Source organism: Stylophora pistillata, chromosome 8, assembly GCF_964205215.1.
Source record: "Stylophora pistillata chromosome 8, jaStyPist1.2, whole genome shotgun sequence".
Lineage (NCBI taxonomy): Eukaryota > Metazoa > Cnidaria > Anthozoa > Scleractinia > Pocilloporidae > Stylophora > Stylophora pistillata.
The window spans coordinates 318,053-336,295 of record NC_142526.1 but is presented as its reverse complement, the minus strand read 5'-3'; the positions used below and the strand labels follow the sequence as shown (position 1 = coordinate 336,295).

Sequence of the window (18,243 nt, the reverse complement as noted above, 5' to 3'; positions counted from 1 at the left end):
GTCCGCGTCGATATTTGTCCTCCGATTTTTTCAGTGAAAAAGAAACATAGTCAACGCAAGAAATTCAACTTTTCCGTTCTCCTATTTACATGGAAGGAAACCAAACTGGTTATTTGTTTTTTTTTGCTTGCTTGCGTCAATCACGCGCAATGGCCATCAGATCAACACTGGCTTTTTTACTGTGTTTACGCGCAGTTTAATTGAGATGTGAAAATTAAGGGGAGGGTTATAAAATAGATAAACCCCGTTCTGGCTTGCTGGTATGTCGGCTGATAATGTCCTTGGCTGAGATTGTCCTCCAAATTTTCTATTTGCCCCGGAAGCTTCGCTTCTTGGCCAAATATTCATTTTTCGGACAATCTCTCAGCCGCGGACATTATTAGCCGACATACCAGTCGCCCGAAGGGGTTTATTTACTAAATAGCAGCTTGTAATGAACGGTTACGCCTATAACAGTAATGGATAAGATTGCGCAATGCTTCTTTCTCGTAATAAAGTTCTTTCACTTTTTCAGTCCTTTTTCCACGCCCGGGAATCATTTAAAGCTATAAACTGCAATTGTGTGCGCGCTTTCTGAACAGTTTCAAATTTATTTTTGACAGACCAGTATGGATAGTTATACTCCTTCGAAGCAGAACAACAATTACTACAAAGACAACACTTTTCCCAACGGTCCAATCGTAATGATCCTTTTCATATCAAAATGTGTCTCCTATCCAACCACGAACAATAGAGGTGCTCACCTATATGCTTTTAGCGAATCAATTATTACTTGACTAGCTTCCCCAGTCGTTGAGTAATCCTGAGATCAGTTTGACACTGAAAAATCCTGAGAAAGCATTAAAAAAATAATGATAATCATTGTAAGTGCCTTATTTTGCGTTTTCATGCTTGTTGATAGTTGATGTGATGTATTTTGTTTTTCGTTTGGCCTAGAACGAAAGAAAGAACCCATTCACTACTGTTTTGATAGATCTCCAAAGGTGACGACTCGCAATCAAACGTTTCCAGAACATCTGTCTGATGATTAGGCAATTTCTTATTACTTCTAAAGCCGAAACCATCAATATTAATGAGGGATTTGAGCTATAAGGTTTTGTATGTGTTAAATACAGATAGAATGTTTTCTCGCTGAACACGCTCAACTGCGAGCCAGTTTTGCCCTGCAGAGATGGCTATACCACTTTCGAAAAAACTCGGTTCTCTCTTTTGTGCAACGACTGTTGTCTTCATATCTTTACCTTGCTGGATTGAATCTGTAGACAGTGGTAAGCCTTTTAGAGAAGTAGTAATATGTAATTCCTAATAGTTAATTTCATCGATTGGAATTCACGGTCTGAGTGTTCCTACGATAAAAATTTAAGAAACTGTCGACGAAAGAGGAAAATATTAAGGATACATAAGCTCCATGGGACGGTGCTTATGCCTGTATGTACATCGGTATCAAGGAGTACCACAGTTTTTAAGGATTTGTCTTTGATTCCTTCTCATCGTGTCACATTTTGGACAGGATCTCTTGTTTTCGTGATTTTTTCCATAAACGAGGAAGTTTGACAAAGCCGCATTTTTCGACTTGCTAAGACTTAGGATTCAAATTTTCTTAAAGTAGAAGAACATAGGGACTCGGACCTACGTCAGCCCTCTGAATGTTCTATAGTTAAAAACATGACAAGCCGAAACTTTAATTGGAGAAGCAAGTTTTTCAATAGAATGACTAAAACGGACTGTACTACTGGGATTTTCACCTGATGATTGAAATGTTTCAAAATTTTTTTTTTCAAGACGAAGAAGAAGAAGAAGAATATTTTTCAATTAAAACAAGAGAAAATGAAATAAGTTTTTATGTAGTGCAATAATCTAGCTGCGGTCAATCAAAGCGAATCGCAACAGATTCAAAGTTCTCGAGGAGTCTTCTGCAGTTGACTTTGTATGGTCGAGCCCATCTGTTAAACATTGTTTTTCTGTTCTGTCTTCTCTGCACCTCTTGGCCTGTTCAAGCTGCACTTCAAGGTGACATCAGATTGGCCAAAATCGTTGGGTGGCCACCGTCTCGTGGGAAGCTGCACTTTAAGATCTTCTATCGTTCTTAATTATTTATGACATACAGCTCTTCTAGTTCAGTTCATTAATATTTGTTTTTTTTTTTTATCTAGATGATTGTAGAACGATTGAGTTCAGAGAGAGGAAAGCAAATAAGGCTCTTATCAAACAAGTCATTAGAAGTGAACTAGTACTCCGTGAAGATGATTGTCAAATAAAATGCTACCTTGAGCCAAAATGCGTGTCCCTCAACTACGGTCCATCGGGAGATGGAGCTTTCGAATGCGAGCTGAACAGCAAAACCCACTTACAGGTCTCTCCCAGTGACCTAAAGGACAGAAAAGACTTCATCTACAGAGCAATTATTGTAGGTGAATACCTAGATAACACATTCACGGCAGATGATGATAAAAATTTAATTCGATACTGATCGACAAAAACTTCCTCTTCAGAACCCCTGTGAGAGCAACCCGTGCCCAAGCCATTCCGTATGTCAAACGGGGTTTGGTATCCATGGATACCGTTGTGTTTGTCCTGATATATATCAAGGTTTTCAAAATCAAGCAGGTGAGAAAACAATGAGATGATGAGTTAGATAAACATAGAGGAACAAAATTTTAGTGGTCAGTTTAGAGTACTACAAATACATCACGGTTCAAGGTCATTTTTTTTAGAATATGCACAGGTTTAATAATTTACCATAGCTTACGTACCCGGGGAGAAACAGAAGGGAGGGAACGTCTACAAAGACCTGACGCAAACCGTGTTCTGTGACGTCACTCTTATCTATGTAAAACTATAATAATGGTTTTTGGGAAGAGAGAGGTGCCAGCATGAAAAGTAATTGAGGTAAACAACAACACTGAAGCGCGTTACGAAAGACTTATCTATGCTTATTGTTGTTCTTCTTAAAAAAATTCTCTAACCAGAAGGTCACGGAAACTTTCTTAAATCTTGTGGTCGATCGCTGTTGTCTGTAAAGTTAACCATGAAGACATTATGTTTACTACCCTATTTGTAAGTATGAAAGAAAACCACCAAGTCTAGCTAATCAGAATTCACGAGAGTATCGGACGAAAAAAGTTAACCTATAATAAGCCGTTACATATATTCTTGCAAAAGAGTGACATCACAGAACATGATTTGTGTCAGGTTCTCGTAGACGTGCCCTCCCTTCCATTTCTGCTCGGGGAGGTGGGGGAGGGGCGTAAGAAAGTTTCGGCTACACGTAGGTTACATTCAACATAGAGTTAAATCATATATAGAAAACTCTCTTACAGACAACTGGCAAATGATCAACATCGATCCTGTCTGTTTTGGGACTAAAGGTGACGACTACGGACCTTTTTACATCCAAGAAGCCGGTCTGATCTACACATTTAAACTTGTCCACACAAGTGGCTCAGTGACATGTTCCACTTCAGAAAAAACAACAACGTGGGGATGCTCATTGTCAACTTACGGAAATCATAACCTAATGACAGTGATAACTTACAGCAACAAAACAGTTCTTCCGCTTGCTGAGTTCGTGAAAGGCGGCGAAGGCAAATACTATACATACCAACTTGACGGTGCTGATGTCAACTCTACAACATTGGTGTTTAACCGCCTCCCGACCCCACTTGATGTATTAGCTGGACAACAGTTCCAGTTATGGTATGCACACGACTTGGTTAATTTTTCTGAGGATAATAACGATGGTAAGACATGCGCAGACGTTTTTGCTCTGTACCATTCACAATGTTGAACGGCAGTGACAGTTGCAGATGACCTCAGCCGTACGTCTGCACTGAATCACACCCGGCAATCAACCAGAAAGCGAATAGAATTTGGTTCATAAAGATTATTCCAAAAGAGCACGGCGGATGTGGTATGGCTTCAATCATCAGCCGTATGTCTGCACTTTACTGAATCACAGCCAGAGACCAACCAAGAGAGTGAATGGAAATTGGTTCATAAATATTATTCCACGAGGGCACGGTGGATGTGGTATGGCTGCAATCGCCAGGTCCTTAAGGAATGGTCTGTTCAGTAGATGCGATCAGTGAGCTGATTGTATATCAAGTCCTTATATTGACCAATTCAGCAATCTCCGAAAACGATATGCAACATAATAAATAATTTCATGAAATAATGCAACCATCAACAATGTAATTACTAAAAAAAAAAGGGAAAAAAGCAGTTTTTAGAATCGAGATTTACCCTAGTATTATTTAGCCTGGTGCTGAAGTCCTTCCTTTATGCTGTTCACCTTTTCACATTCAACACGCGCATATAACGTTGTTGTTAAATATTTCACAATTGTTACTTTCCCTGCGGCTAATGCTTATGAATTTGCATTTTAATCATGAAAATGAATAGAAGTTGAGGTAAAGCAACTCAGGAGCTTCAAGACTTAAATAACTGACAAACTATTATATCAGATCTTCTTTAAGGTAGCTCAAATTTAAAACTGTCAAGTTTTATTTTATGGTGTATCTTTTTTTTCTCTTCAGAATGGGTTTTGGGCTAGAAATCTTACTTTGAATTGCATGTATTTAATTCTGTCCTCAAGTTAAGAAACAATTGAACTTAAGGAAATCTGAATGGAAAAAAAATCAAGGGAGAAAATTATATTGAACATAAAATTTACCAGTAAAAGCTGATTGGAGTTCCGTGTTGGTTTAAACAAAAACATTGTCATAAAGTAGTTGTAATATGCTATACTGGGGTAGCAATGCGTGCAGGATATGAGGGTAGATTTGGCGGTACATTTGTGACATAAACGATTATCAAACCATTTAACTGTCCTGGTGTGTACAATTTTTTTTTAATTAAAATAGATGCGTACGCCTCCTCGCCCGTCTTCAACATGGAGCTTTTTAAAATAGTCTAACCATTCTGTTATAATAATCCTTCAGTGAATTAATTTGCAGTTGAACGCACGCGATAGATTTTCAACTACATTTAAGGCAAAACTCTGAAGAGTTCAACTGAAAACCTACTTGTGCCAGGTAATTAATTTTCGGCAAAGTGTGAATTAGTTGTTTACAAAGGCCAACATCACGCATTTAAGTTATTTATTTGTCCTACAGTTTTCCACAATTCTTACGGCTCAGTCCATCGTCAGCTAGTTAAATGAAGCCATGGAGAGATTCAAATGAATCATTCGTAAATGTCAAAAAAGGAATAATTCATATTTACGTAGCGTGCTGTTCGCACATCTGCCACTTCTTTCAATCAATATTTTCCTCTCGGATGACACTGCAATTCCCTCTATTGTTTAAATGTTGACATAATACATCTAGTTGCAATTAAAAATTCGGATTTGTAAGAGAGACCGGCGTTCTATTCGGATCGCTTGCTGCAAGGTCATCTCGCTAACGGCGATATGTTACGCTTCTCACGAAAAGTTTGTGATCTCTCAGAGAGTAAGATTCTAACTTTCACATGGATTTTTCAGTTTGGTTTAATGGTACATGGAGGTAAGTGGCTCTTGCCAATACTTAGCATGGCTAAGGTTTTAGTTATTATCTCTGTTTTATTCCTTGGATTCGCTTCCTCGTGTTGATGGCACAAAAGAAAAAAGAAAGTCGGTGAGGAAAAAGAGGAAACGCATAGAGTTAACTTTGATTTAGATCTATTCTGAATTTTGAACATGAAAATTGATTTCTCAGAGAAAATATGGCAGACAGGATCTTACGCGATAACACGTTAGGGCGAATGTTAACTTTTGTCCCGCTCACAATGACGCGATTTTTGCTCGGCTTGATAGAAAATTGAGAGAAGAGTTGTTGTACACACAGCCAGTAAAATCGTTGCTAATTAAAGGCGAATTTTACGCAATTATTTAAATTTGTTGTTCTTTCCTGATAACCCCTAAGGCACATATGCTATCCATGCGCTCGTAGAATTCAGAGTTAAATACCCTAGGTACTCTTGATCGGGGTTTTTTGACCGTCTGTCCAAATCAGACAAAACTATGCCATTTTCCACATCTATTTCCACACCTGGTCTCTTATGTGCCAGTTTCTTATCTGAAAGTTGGACCTGGTTTGTGAATGTATCACGCTGTGAAAGGGATTTTACATTATCTTCGAATGCTAATGTAATCTCTAGAATATTCTCTTGAATGCTAATGCTAATCTGTAGAGTAGAGAAAGCTGCATATTTCAGCATTCACGAATACAGTATGTATTCAAAATTTTCGAATTATGCGTGTCCGATTATTATATATTATGTAACATCAAATGGAACGGTAAAGATTTAATTAGTAAAGAAGATTTTCCACTGTGAAGGCCGAAGAGCTAACGCTAAACCGTCAGCGTCAAAAAATTTTTACGGTGGCCAACGTGCATTATCAAATCAGTTGATAAAACGAAGCTATCAAGTTATACCCCCACCGACGCAGCACCACAGTTTCGTTAGAAACTTACGTCCTTTATAAATTATTATAGTTCATTAAGAAACCATCTCCAATCTAGGATCATAATGGCGAACACCAATCTTGCTCTCCAGTATTCATGGGATATCGTGGTGAAAACAATTTCTAAATCACTTTTGGTAGAATAATAGTTAAATAAGAAAATAATGGTCGAAAGAAGCAACTTTTCTTATATGATGAATATGATGCACGAAGAATCTGAGTTTGAATGCTATTTAGCGGAGTCTCTCACCTATTAAAATGTGAGGAAGGGCTTGTCACCTTCCTTTCTTTTAAAGATAAAAGGGTGTGGTGAAATAAATGTATTTTTTCGAGTGGAAGATTGGAAAGTTATTTATGTAGTTTCTCTAGTATCTTTTAAACAACTTTAACGCAATTTTGCAATAAGACAGAGGTTGTCGACTTCCTCTAAATTTGTGTCTTGTGATTTCATTTTCTAATGGCTTCTTTATCTTATGTCAAACCCTTAGATGACTGCCGAGTGATTCAGTTCAAAGCAGGAACGAAGAACAAGATCCTAACAAAACACGTCATAAGAAGTGAACAAGTACTGGACAAGGATATCTGCGAATTAAAATGCTATTTTGAACCGAATTGTGTGTCTTACAACTTTGGTCCGCTGGGAGACGGAACATTTAAATGCGAGCTGAGTAACAGAACCCGTTTGCAAGTCTCTTCGAGCTACTTCGAGAATCAGAAGGACTTTATATACAGAGCAATCATTGTAAGCTCATGCCAATGTCAGTTTTACGAAGATTATCTGCTTAAAGTTGAACCGCCTCCTTTATCAATTTATCCACTAAATTGTCTATTATCTATCGATCTATCTACATACTCAGTCTAGTTATCTACTCAATTTATTTATTCCATTTCAGAATTCCTGTGAGAGCAATCCTTGTGCTAGTTACTCGACATGTCAAGCGGGGTTTGGTAATCGTGGATACCGCTGTATTTGCTCTGATGGATACGAAGGAGAACATTGCCAAAATGGTGAGAAAGTAAACTCCTCGCGATAGCTTTACAAACTGAAGATAGTTCAATCATTTTCAAAGTTCACAGTTAAGCCTATCCTGTAATCAAGTTTAATGTCTTTGCGTGGGGCATAGTTGCCCATATTTCCCGAGCCAGAGGCTCATGTAATCGCGAGACGACACACACCCATCCCATCCCAGGGGAGGACATCCATCACACAGTAATCTCGTGCGTGGAAAATTAACGTCTCCTACCCCTAACCCTGCAGGAAACGGGACCTTCATTTATTCGTCCCTATCCGAGAAGACTAGAATATCTAAACAAGCTCTTGATGTTATAGAAAGGCAGCATATTCTTGTCAATTATTTTAAGACCTTGAGTGTTGGTCCGGCCCGGGGCTCGAACCCTCCAGCGCTCTATCAATTGAGCTAACCGAGAGGCGGTTTCTTGGAATCGACTATAAACAACCTTCAAGCTGTCACTTTTCAAGGCGTTTTTTCTTCAAATTTGGGCACTGAAACTAGAAAAAGTTTTGCGGAAAACGTGATTTTTCGGTAATAATTTTTCCTACGCCCAGATCATTCTTATATTCCCTTCCTACCTAGATATCGATGAGTGTAGCGATGGAAGCCACGACTGTCATTTTGCGGCTAATTGTACAAACACCGCTGGATCATTCGACTGCAGTTGTAGGTCTGGATACCTTGGAGATGGACGGTACTTGTGCTCAGGTACATCTCGATCTTTGTGGTTTGAACAGAACGACAATTTTTTTCAAATAATTTTCCACAAATTAATCACTTTTTGGTTATCCTCTCTAAGTTATTTTAATGTTTTATAATACCTTAACACTATCTTTGAAACCTAAAAAACTTTTTAACAGATAACTGGAATAAGGTGAACGTTGATCCTGTCTGTTTTCGAACAAGAAATAACGACTATGGATCCTTTGTAATCCAGGAAGCCGGTCAAATCTTGACGTTCAAACTTCTGCATATAAGTGGCTCCGTTACATGTGACACCAGATTCCCTTCAACTAACTGGGGATGTTTGAGGCCAGAATACGGAAATGACAACTTAATGACGGTGATAACTTACAGCAATAAAACAGTTCTTCCTCTTGCTGATTTCGTGAAAGGTAACGCCAACAACAAGTACTACACATACCAACTTGGAGGTGCTGATGTCAACTCTCCCACGCTTGTGTTTAACCCTCTCCCCACTCCACTGGTTGTATCGGTTGGACAGCAGTTCCAAATATGGTATGCGCACGACTTGGTTGATTCCACCGAGTCTAATAACAGTGGTGAGACGTGCGCAGATGTTTATGCTTTGTACTCCTAAACTGAAATTCAGCACTAAATTGAATAATAGATTCGGAAGGCCATTAGTTTTTTTACGGAGATCGAAGTTAACAAGATCAAATTAAAGTCAAACTCAAAGAAAAAAATCTCAAAAGTACGCCAGAAAGATTTATGAAATGTCATTGGGAGGTGAAAAAGAAGCCTTTTAGCTAGCTGTTCGATAAGTAAACTTGAAACGGAAACGGTTTATAATTGTTAGGTTTAATGGAGCATGAAATCTCTAATTAGAGCCGATACATATTTGGCGCTATCAGTTTCCCAACACGTTCCTTTTGTTAGCTATTACGATGAGAATCCTGGATAAGAATCCTGATTGTGATATAGTTCCATCTGCAACTAGTTCCCCCCTCCCCAAAACACTGTAATATTATCTAAATTTTTTTACTGCGGTTATTTATTACCTTGAGACCTGCGTTCTATTGTAGATAAACTTCAACACTACCTTAAAAGGAAAGTCTCAAATGCATGTCAACGGTGTGGAGTTCCTTAGCTTTCTCTTTCATAAGCAACCAAGTTCCATTTGGTTTCTGTTATGGTGATATTTTAGGAGGGACCGTCAATTCGGTATATTAGTATAGATTTTTTCAGACAGTAAATCAGTAGACTAAAGACTGAGTATGACCCATGTTTGTCGGTCTTCCTCGTGCTCCAATTTAAATTTGTTTCCAATAATTCTCTATAATTTTATTTTGAATGGCGTACGTGCTATTTAAATACAAGAACTGAAACCCTGGGACTCGCCGACGCGGTGTTCCCGCCAACAAAAATTGGCGCCGACGTCTATATTAGGGGCTTTTTGAACAAACGAACTAGAAGTCCCATTTGTGATAATAGTTTAAGCTAATAACTCTTTGAGCCCACAATTTTTTCTGGTTTATATGGGGCCGATTGCCGAGATCCCTTTAGTCTGGTGCTAATCTATAAGACACTCTGGTGTTGTTATTCATTCACAATCATCACAATCAATTAAAATGAATTTTTTAAATCTTATATGGGTAGAAAAGAAGGATTGAGAGTTGAAGAGATGTTAATTAGACTTGTCTAAGTCTGAAATGTTTAATAATGTTTTGCGGGCGCGCTGCTATCTACGGCAATTACAATAAGACAACAGGCTACTATTTGCATGTTAAAACTTCACCAACAAGCACTTTAAAATGTTTTTTATGAAAGAAGTAAAATCAAGTCCATGTCATAGAAATAAACTCATTGTGTGTGCTATGGCTATAGTTACAGTAGTTGAATTCAAAATCTAAAGGCGCCCTCTGTAACCAGGGGGGGGGTGTCCACGGAGTGCGTTCGCACCCCCTAGAGGGCCCCAAAGGTCCGCATTTTGATACTCAGTATCCAAGTTAAAGAGTGCAGTCGGTGAAACTGAAGTTTAAAACTTAACGGTGATACTCAAACAAAATCAAAGAATGGAAAAAGCAGTAATGTATTCACTGGTAAACTAAAACCAGCTGTACTCGAGGTTGCCTATTTACCCACCAATGGCGTAGCTCCGTTTTCTGCACATAAACCCACATACAACCCACAGCTCCTCCATTCGCTCTGACGAATAGCTAACGCTCGAAACGTCCGCTTTTTTATTCGTTACGGTGGCCAATTTACAGTTTCAACTTTGTTGATATAACCAAATTAACTTCAAGTTCAAATATGCAATTAACCACCTTGTGCGCCTGAGTTATTGGAGAAAAATGCGCTTTTTCCAACTTCCAAGAATTTCAAACTGAAAATTTCGAGCGTGGTCTGCGAAAAATCCTTCTAAGCCTCTCCTCGCCTAAAATATCCACAGAATCAATGAACCGTTTTCTTTTGAGCAAGTTTGGACAATTTATTCACCGTCAAATATATTTAAGAAAAACCTAAATTTAATTCTTTCACAACATTTCGGTTCTTTTATTCTCTACAACAAAATCACCCTATTCCCCAAAAGTCTTTTATAAAGGATTCCCCTCCAACATTTCAAATAGAAACTGTATTGGGCTAGAAAAATCAATATTAATTTCACATAGGAGAATGTTTTAACTTCTTCTCATCAAGTGTTTGTTATCCACTCTAGGGCAACATGGCTGTCGGGTTAGCGAACAATGTAAAAATCTCTCAAGCATTTTCCACAAAAGTGTATTTGCAGGTCGAGAAAAAAATAAATGTTTCAACCACCCGAACGAGTGTCGCCTAGAGTCTTCTCCCACTTATTTAGTTAAATATTTATCACTCCAGTATCGATTTAAAAAAAAAAGTTAGGAAGGGTAATTTAAAAGCGATGGTTGATAACAGGAACCATTTTTGAGGGCTATTTGCCCATAACATTTTCAATAAAATTTATAACAGGAAAGGTTCTCACCTTTTAGAAGCAATCCGTAGGCGTAGAACACCAACAGAATAGCTTTTATCATAGAGTTGTCGGTTGACGTTATGCAGCTGCAATTAACTTTTTAGCGGGTTTAAAAAATAAAAAAAAAGAAGTTTGCATGCAATTGTAGTTTGTCGATCTGAACCACTGCACGTCGACAAACTTTAACAATAATAACTAAGCCTTTAACTTTTATTATATTTGCGAATTAATCGAGTAAATCAGTAGAATATAGATTCCAGCTCCAACAACTAAGTAAACGACGAACTCGCCGTAACAAACTGACCTCAGCCTTCCAACTGATACGTTATTATAATTGACTATTAACACCTGGTGAAGAATATCTTAGTAATATGGTATCTGTAAACTCGAAACCAATCACACTATTTTCCCGAGGACAGGCCCGTAACCAGGATTTTATGTGGGGGGTGGGAGGGGGGGGGTGCTATCGAGGAAAAAGAGGACCAAACTACCGAAATGTATTTTTTATTGTCTGATCCGTTTATTTAGGAAAGTAGCAATACATAAGAAATTGTAACGGCAAAGTATACGGTAGAAACTGAATATTGCATTTGTCGAATGCAACTGTTTGAATTAAGTTACAAAGGACTAATTTTACGATATAAAATCACTAATCCCTCAGAATAGTCCCGAGCTCCAGCCTCCGTGGGTGTTTGGCGGCAAACAGATTTACCACCTCATCCAAAACAGTTTTAACTTGATAACGTAGGTGCATTAGTGCGAGGGACGACAGCCTTTCCTGGCCCATGCATCCCCTGTTATATGTATGCAGCCGCCTTAAAGTACTTGCACTTCTTTCTCATTCACAGCTCGTTTCAGGAAATGTGGCGCATATCTTGAATAACGCATATATATTTGGAAATACATCATCATCGCACTCCTTAAGAATGGCTTCTGAAACACATTTAACGATAAGCCTATTTCTGTTAATATTCTTCCGCTTTCCTTCATCTATTCGGTTGTTGACGTTTAGCTCTGGGTTCTCATCCGAATTAAGGAAGGATTCGGTAGCGATCATTCCATCGTGATGGTACTTCATTTGCTCATGTATTTTTGTTGCAGCCTTCCTCTTTCTATATTCCTGTTCTCTCCTACCCATAACGTATAATACAAAAGACTAATTTTGCATCTTCGGGCGTTCATGCGCTTATACAAATAGAAAATATAACCCGACGCGTTAGCAGACGTGCCTGACAAAAGTCGTGAGATCGCTCCCTTGTCATTGGCTCGCTCGTCTTAACTCCCGTGCAAAGCGTGCGCACGTTAATTTCATTATTCATTTGGATAAGCTCTGACATCTGCGCGCTCATTGAAATGTTCTGAATGGCTCGTGCTACTAGAGTGCAGCGAGACAAACTAATTCCCGAGTTAGGATTTCCAGTTGGATTTTCGAGTTAGGATTTTTTGGTGGGATTTTTTAAGGACAGGCCTTGAGTCCCCATGCTGAAGAGACTTATAAAGACCTTATTTACTTGAATAGAAAAATCCGAGCCCCAGATGGGACTTGAACCCGCGACCCTCCGTGATCTAGTCGGATGCTCTAACCACTGAGCTACTGGAGAATCTATGGTGAGCAAGGGTCAATTTGTGGGCCTCGACTGAAACCGCATCGCGCAGCTACACAGCCAAGTATTGGTAGGCGCCTGTGAAACTCACTAACAGCATCACGCTGTCACATTAAAGCATATCAAGATGCGGCCAACCAACCTCCAAAGTGAGCATGTAAACAATTTTTAGTGTAATAGAAAAATCCGAGCCCCAGATGGGACTTGAATTTCGAGCTGGAGGCGCTTATCAATACTTGGCTGTGTAGCCGCGCGATGCGGTTCCAGTCGAGGCCCACAAATTGACCCTTGCTCACCATAGAGTCCCTAGTAGCTCAGTGGTTAGAACATCCGACTAGATCACGGAGGGTCGAGGGTTCAAGTCCCATCTGGGGCTCGGATTTTCTATTACACTAAAAACTGTTTCATCTTTACATATTTACTTGAATGACGCGTATAAGCGTGCAATAATCAAAAGCCAGGGGCAGAAAGAAATTTCGTTGGATGTGTAAAAGTCTTTGAATGCTTCGTATGATATCCAACCGCAGACAACTAAACAGTAACCGGGGTTGGGGAACTAGGAAGCACTGTAAAGGCAGCATTGGTGCCATTTGTCGGTCTTCAAAATATGGTGGGATTACAGGTATGATATGACAAGAGAAATCATATAAATTCTAGATCTCACCTTCGATTTACGCCCGGTTATCGTAAATTTTTTCGTTTCGTTTATCTTTTGGTATTAAAGCTTTCTCAATCTTGCCATTTTTGAAATGAGGAGCATGTTTGTGGCGAAGGGAAATGAGTTCGTGGAAGACTCAAAATCTTGCTTCTTACTTCATGTATGCTTTACATAGTGACATAAATCCTAACTCGAGAATCCTAACTACCAACGGATGCGTTTGCAGAGGTGCCTCACATGTACTGGCCAACATTCGTACGCATACCACTCCGGCGTCACACACACTTACACACTTTTATTTTTATTTTTCTTACAAAATGATTTAGATTATGTTGACCCGCAGATAGCAAATTTGCTATTCGAGGCGGGTCAATCATCAACAAACATTATTTACAATATATAAAGAAAATTAAAAACTAAATAATTAGATATTGTTAAATTATAAAAAGAAGCATAGCTGGCAAATACATCAATAGTTGTTCAATAAAGTATAGAAGCAAATACATTAGTACTGAAAGCAATCGGATCAATTTGTTTTAATTATGCAGTCCTTAAGTTTAGAGGAGATCTTTTCAACATCAAGATAAGAATCTTCATTATCTAGTATCTGAAATAAAGACGTTTTAATTTGTTTATTAAAGGAATGTTTTGATAACGTTTTGAATTCTTTCGGTATCTTATTCCAAATTTTGACACCAACACGCGAGAAAGCCTTTTTTTGTAGGTTAAGTCTAGAGTACTTTAGAGACATTTCCCAGAGTCGTGCTTTTAATCCCGAGGTCCCCAGTGTCTAATGCACATGGGATTCAAATTATAGCTCGCTGGCATGCGTTACAGTGCTGTGGCATGCGTGAGAAGATGGCTCCCGGATGCGTTTGAGGAGGTGCCTCACATGTAGTGGCCAACCTTCGCACGCATACCACTCTGGCGTCAGACATTTCCCAGAGTCGTGCTTTGAATCTTGAGTTCCCCTGGATCTAGTGCACCTGAGAATAAAATTTCAGCTAGCTGGCATGCGTAACAGTGGATTGGCCTGTGTGAGAGGATGGCTCCCTGACGCGTTTTCACATGTGCCTCACACGTAGAGGTTAACCTTCGCACGCATGCCACTCGGGCGTCAGACATCTCTCAGAGTCGTGCTTTCAATCTCGAGTTCCACTGGGATAGTGCACTTGGGAATAAAATTCCAGCTCGCTGGCATGCGTAACGCCGGAGTGGCATGCGCGAGAAGATGCCTCCCCGACGCGTTTTCACATGTGCCTCACACGTAGAGACTCACCTTCGCACGCATGCCACTCCGGCGTCAGACATTTCCCAACTTCGTGCTTTGAATCTCGAGCTCCCCTGGGTCTAGTGCACCGGAGCCTCAGAGTGCAGTGGGGCTGATTCGCAAACATGCCACTCCGGCGCCCGTGATTTCCCAGAGTCGCCCGTCTATTTCCGAGGTCCCTTGGGTCTATTGAACCTAGGAGTCCAGTTTGAGCTCGGTGGCATACGTTACAGAGATCTGGCATGAGGGAGAACATGCCTCCCCCTACGTTTGCACAGGTTCCTGAGAGTTGTTTGGGGCTCATTCGCACGCAAGCCACTCCGGCGCCCGTGATTTTCCGGTGTCGTGCGTCTATTCCTTAAATCACTCTGGTCTAGTGAACCTGGGAATCCAGTTTAAGCTCGGTGGCATACGTTATAGAGATATGACATGCGTGAGAACATGCCCCTCATTTCGTTTGCACAGGTGCGTCAGAGTGTAGTGGAGCTCATTCGCACGCATGCCACTCCGACGCCCGTGATTTCCCAGAGTCGCCCGTCTATTCCCAAGGTTCCTTAGGTCTAGTAAACCTGGCAATTCAGTTTGAGCTCGTTGGCAGGCGTTACAGAGATGTGGCAGTCGTGAGAACATGCCTCCCCCTACGTTTGCATGGGTGCCTCAATGTGTAGTGGGGCTCATTCCTAAGGTCCCTTCGGTCTAGTGAACCTGGGAATTCAGTTTGAGCTCGCTGGCATGCGTTACAAAGATGTGGGAAGCGTGAGAACATACCTCATCCCGACGTTTGCACAGGTGCCTTAGAGTGTAGTGGGGCTCATTCGCACGCAAGCCACTCCGGCGCCCGTAATTTTCCGGAGTCGTGCGTCTATTCCCGAACTTCCTTGGGTCTAGTAAACCTGCGATTCCAGTTTGAGCTCGGTGGCATGCGTTCCAGAGATGTGGCAGGCGTGAGAACATGCCTGCCCCCTACGTTTGCAAAGGTGCCTCAATATGTAGTGTGGCTCATTCGCACGCATGCCACTCTGGCGCCCGTGATTTCCTGGAGTTGCGCGTCTATTCCCGAGGTCCCTAGTGTCTAGTGAACCTGAGATTCCGTTTTGGCTGCGTTGGCATGCGTTATGTGTAGGTAGCATGCGTGAGAACAAGCCTCCCCGCTTCGTTTGCACAGGTGCCTCAGAGTGCATGGGGGCTCATTTGCACCCATGCCACTCCGGCGCCCGTAATTTCCCGGAGCTGCGCGTCTATTCCCAAGATCCCTTGGCTCTAGATAACCTGGAATTCCGTTTTGGCCGCTTTGGCATGCGTTATATATAAGTGGCATGCGTGAGAACAAGCCTTCCCCCTTTGTTTGCACAGGTGCCTTAGAGTGCATGGGGGCTCATTTGCACGCATGCCACTCCGGCGCCCATGATTTCCCGGAGTTGCGCGTCTATTCTAGAGGTCCCTTGGGTCTAGTGAAACTGGGATTCCGTTTTGGATGCGTTGGCATGCGTTACGTGGAAGTGGCATGCGTGAGAACAAGCCTCCCCCACTCTTTTGCACAGGTTGCTCAGAGTGCATGGGGGATCATTCGCATTATCATTAAATTTTTGTACTGCTTTGAATTGGCTGCCTTGCAGTTTGAAATCCTTAAAAAAAAAACAAACAAACAAAAAAGGTTTTTTTTGCGATTTTATGGACACTAAAGATGGCTATATGGAGCTTTATGTGACAATGCAGCTAATTTAAACCAAACTCAACCAGTTCTGCATTTTTGTTTAGAAACTTAGAAACTCTATCTAGGACTTTTTCTCCTTTACAATTAAAATCTTTCATTTTCCTTATATTCTTTTCTCATGTATTTTTGTCTTTATTTTCATTTTATTTCCAATGTAAATATATTAAGTTAAGAAAAGTTTGACCCAATATCAGGCAGGTCAAAGGAATATCTTGTAAGGATATAAGAAAATAAAGAAATGTTCATGTGTAGACTCTCAATGAAACCCATCAGTCTCCTTTGGCCGGCATTTTCTTCAGTAAAATTCTATTTCCCAGGCAGGCAGGCAGGCAGGCAGGCGTTACACCCACCACTTGCTCCCTGGTTGATATCTCGCTTTCTTTCTTCCCTGTACGTCCTTCCAAAATTTCGTATCTCAAAGGAATATCTTGTAGATATATAGAAAAATAAAATAGAAGTAATGATCGTTTTTATTTTAATGCTGCTTATGATTTTCAGGGCAATTCTCGAATTACTGAACAACTAACATTTCATTTTCATCATTTCACACTTTTAACTCCCTTTCTCCTCATTACAAACTATTGTAAATGAACCGACTATTTCATTCAAAGGTCAAAGGTTGCTAGATAAATCTACCGCATGGCAATGTTACTTTCTGGTTCTTCCTGAGGACTGTTATTCTTGGCAGAACAAGAAGCAACTTTTTGGTTAGCAAATTGTTTCATTCATCAAATCAGTGAGTCAGGCATGGGCATGGGTTTACCAGATAATTTTTCAAGGAATGTTTCTATGATTCAATCGAACAAAACTCTCCTCAAACCAAACCACTATGGTTCCTGAACTCTCTTTCAGGATTAATTAACCTGAAGCAGAATTTTTCTTTTTGATGGCACCCCATGATGCATCCCATCCATCCATCCATCCATCCATCCATCCATCCATTCATCCATCCATCCATCCACGAAAACAATGCATTTCGTCTAGCTTTTGCTGAGTGGAGCTTCTCTCGTGCCATCCACATGGAAATAACTAACTTCCAATAATGAATGTTAAGTTCCAGCGAAAGAGATATTATTTTGCAGCCACCGTTTTTGCAATTTATTCATTTAGGATACATAGGTGTGCTTTCGCATCGCCTTGATAAAATTATTACCAAATTATTACCATTTACCTTCTATCAATTTTAATCTTAGCTTATTATCTAAAATAGAGGTACTGAAAGAAATTAAGCTTGGAATGCATGTGTTAATTTCCTTACCTAACGAGTACGTACTGAGCAAGCAAGCAAATAAACATTTCATTTCCAAAAATAATACGTTCAACATTTCGACGAGTTCAGTTTACAGAAGTTATTTTGAAATAGCTTCCTTACATTCCAGTTTGAAAGGCAAAATATATCCACGGACGGTTTAGGGTGATTAAACGATCGAACGGCTCACCAACGACAACATCAACATGCACACGCCACGCATGCGCAGACGTTTTTCATCCCTCTTGGTATCACTTACAGGGCGCTGGAATGATAATCTAACGATCAGAGCTCGAACTCCAGCTGTTGCTTCCAACCGAGACCACATTTTTTTTCATTTTGTTTTTTAATTCTCCTTCTTAGATTTTAAGGCTCTTACCTTATTTCCTTTCTCCATAGACACTTTGAACGAGAATCGAGATTTCATCTGTATTTAGCTGTATTATATATCGATCGATCATGTACTTTGTTGCTTTGAAAAATATCTGGTTTCTGTTGCTTTCAAATCGTCTGCTTCTCTGCTTCGTGGAAATACACCACCTACTGATCTAATTTGGATATATCAACAAAGTTGAAATGGTAAATTGGCCACCGCAACGATTACAAAAGCTGAC

General features: G+C 40.1%; 2 protein-coding genes across 3 annotated transcripts; both read left to right on the top strand.

Moving 5' to 3' along the window:
* The first annotated feature begins 1,135 nt into the window (after positions 1 to 1,135).
* LOC148724344 (uncharacterized) lies at positions 1,136 to 4,875 on the top strand. Its single transcript, XM_088729744.1, has 4 exons — positions 1,136 to 1,268; positions 2,154 to 2,407; positions 2,493 to 2,607; positions 3,321 to 4,875. Exons 1-4 carry the CDS (start codon positions 1,172 to 1,174, stop codon positions 3,785 to 3,787), a joined length of 933 nt encoding a protein of 310 aa, XP_088585870.1. The 5' UTR covers positions 1,136 to 1,171; the 3' UTR covers positions 3,788 to 4,875.
* A 141-nt stretch (positions 4,876 to 5,016) lies between these two features.
* LOC111332012 (uncharacterized) lies at positions 5,017 to 10,019 on the top strand. 2 transcript variants are annotated; one of them, XM_088729742.1, is made up of 5 exons: positions 5,017 to 5,504; positions 6,934 to 7,187; positions 7,339 to 7,453; positions 8,041 to 8,166; positions 8,319 to 10,019. In XM_088729742.1, exons 1-5 carry the CDS (start codon positions 5,411 to 5,413, stop codon positions 8,777 to 8,779), a joined length of 1,050 nt encoding a protein of 349 aa, XP_088585868.1. In that variant the 5' UTR covers positions 5,017 to 5,410; the 3' UTR covers positions 8,780 to 10,019. The 2 variants fall into 2 exon arrangements, with proteins under 2 accessions (XP_088585868.1, XP_088585869.1); XM_088729743.1 differs by lacking the exon at positions 8,041 to 8,166.
* The last annotated feature ends 8,224 nt before the right edge of the window (positions 10,020 to 18,243 follow it).

What these genes read in the sequence shown, in the direction of transcription:
- LOC111332012 (XM_088729742.1), top strand. Translation starts at nt 5,411, where the DNA reads ATGTTACGCTTCTCACGAAAAGTTTGTGATCTCTCAGAGAGTAAGATT. An exon ending in TGGTTTAATGGTACATGGAG is followed by an intron (nt 5,505 to 6,933) that starts GTAAGTGGCTCT and finishes TCAAACCCTTAG; the next exon opens with ATGACTGCCGAGTGATTCAG. An exon ending in AGGAGAACATTGCCAAAATG is followed by an intron (nt 7,454 to 8,040) that starts GTGAGAAAGTAA and finishes CTTCCTACCTAG; the next exon opens with ATATCGATGAGTGTAGCGAT.
- LOC148724344 (XM_088729744.1), top strand. Translation starts at nt 1,172, where the DNA reads ATGGCTATACCACTTTCGAAAAAACTCGGTTCTCTCTTTTGTGCAACG. An exon ending in GATTGAATCTGTAGACAGTG is followed by an intron (nt 1,269 to 2,153) that starts GTAAGCCTTTTA and finishes TTTTTTATCTAG; the next exon opens with ATGATTGTAGAACGATTGAG. An exon ending in AGGTTTTCAAAATCAAGCAG is followed by an intron (nt 2,608 to 3,320) that starts GTGAGAAAACAA and finishes ACTCTCTTACAG; the next exon opens with ACAACTGGCAAATGATCAAC.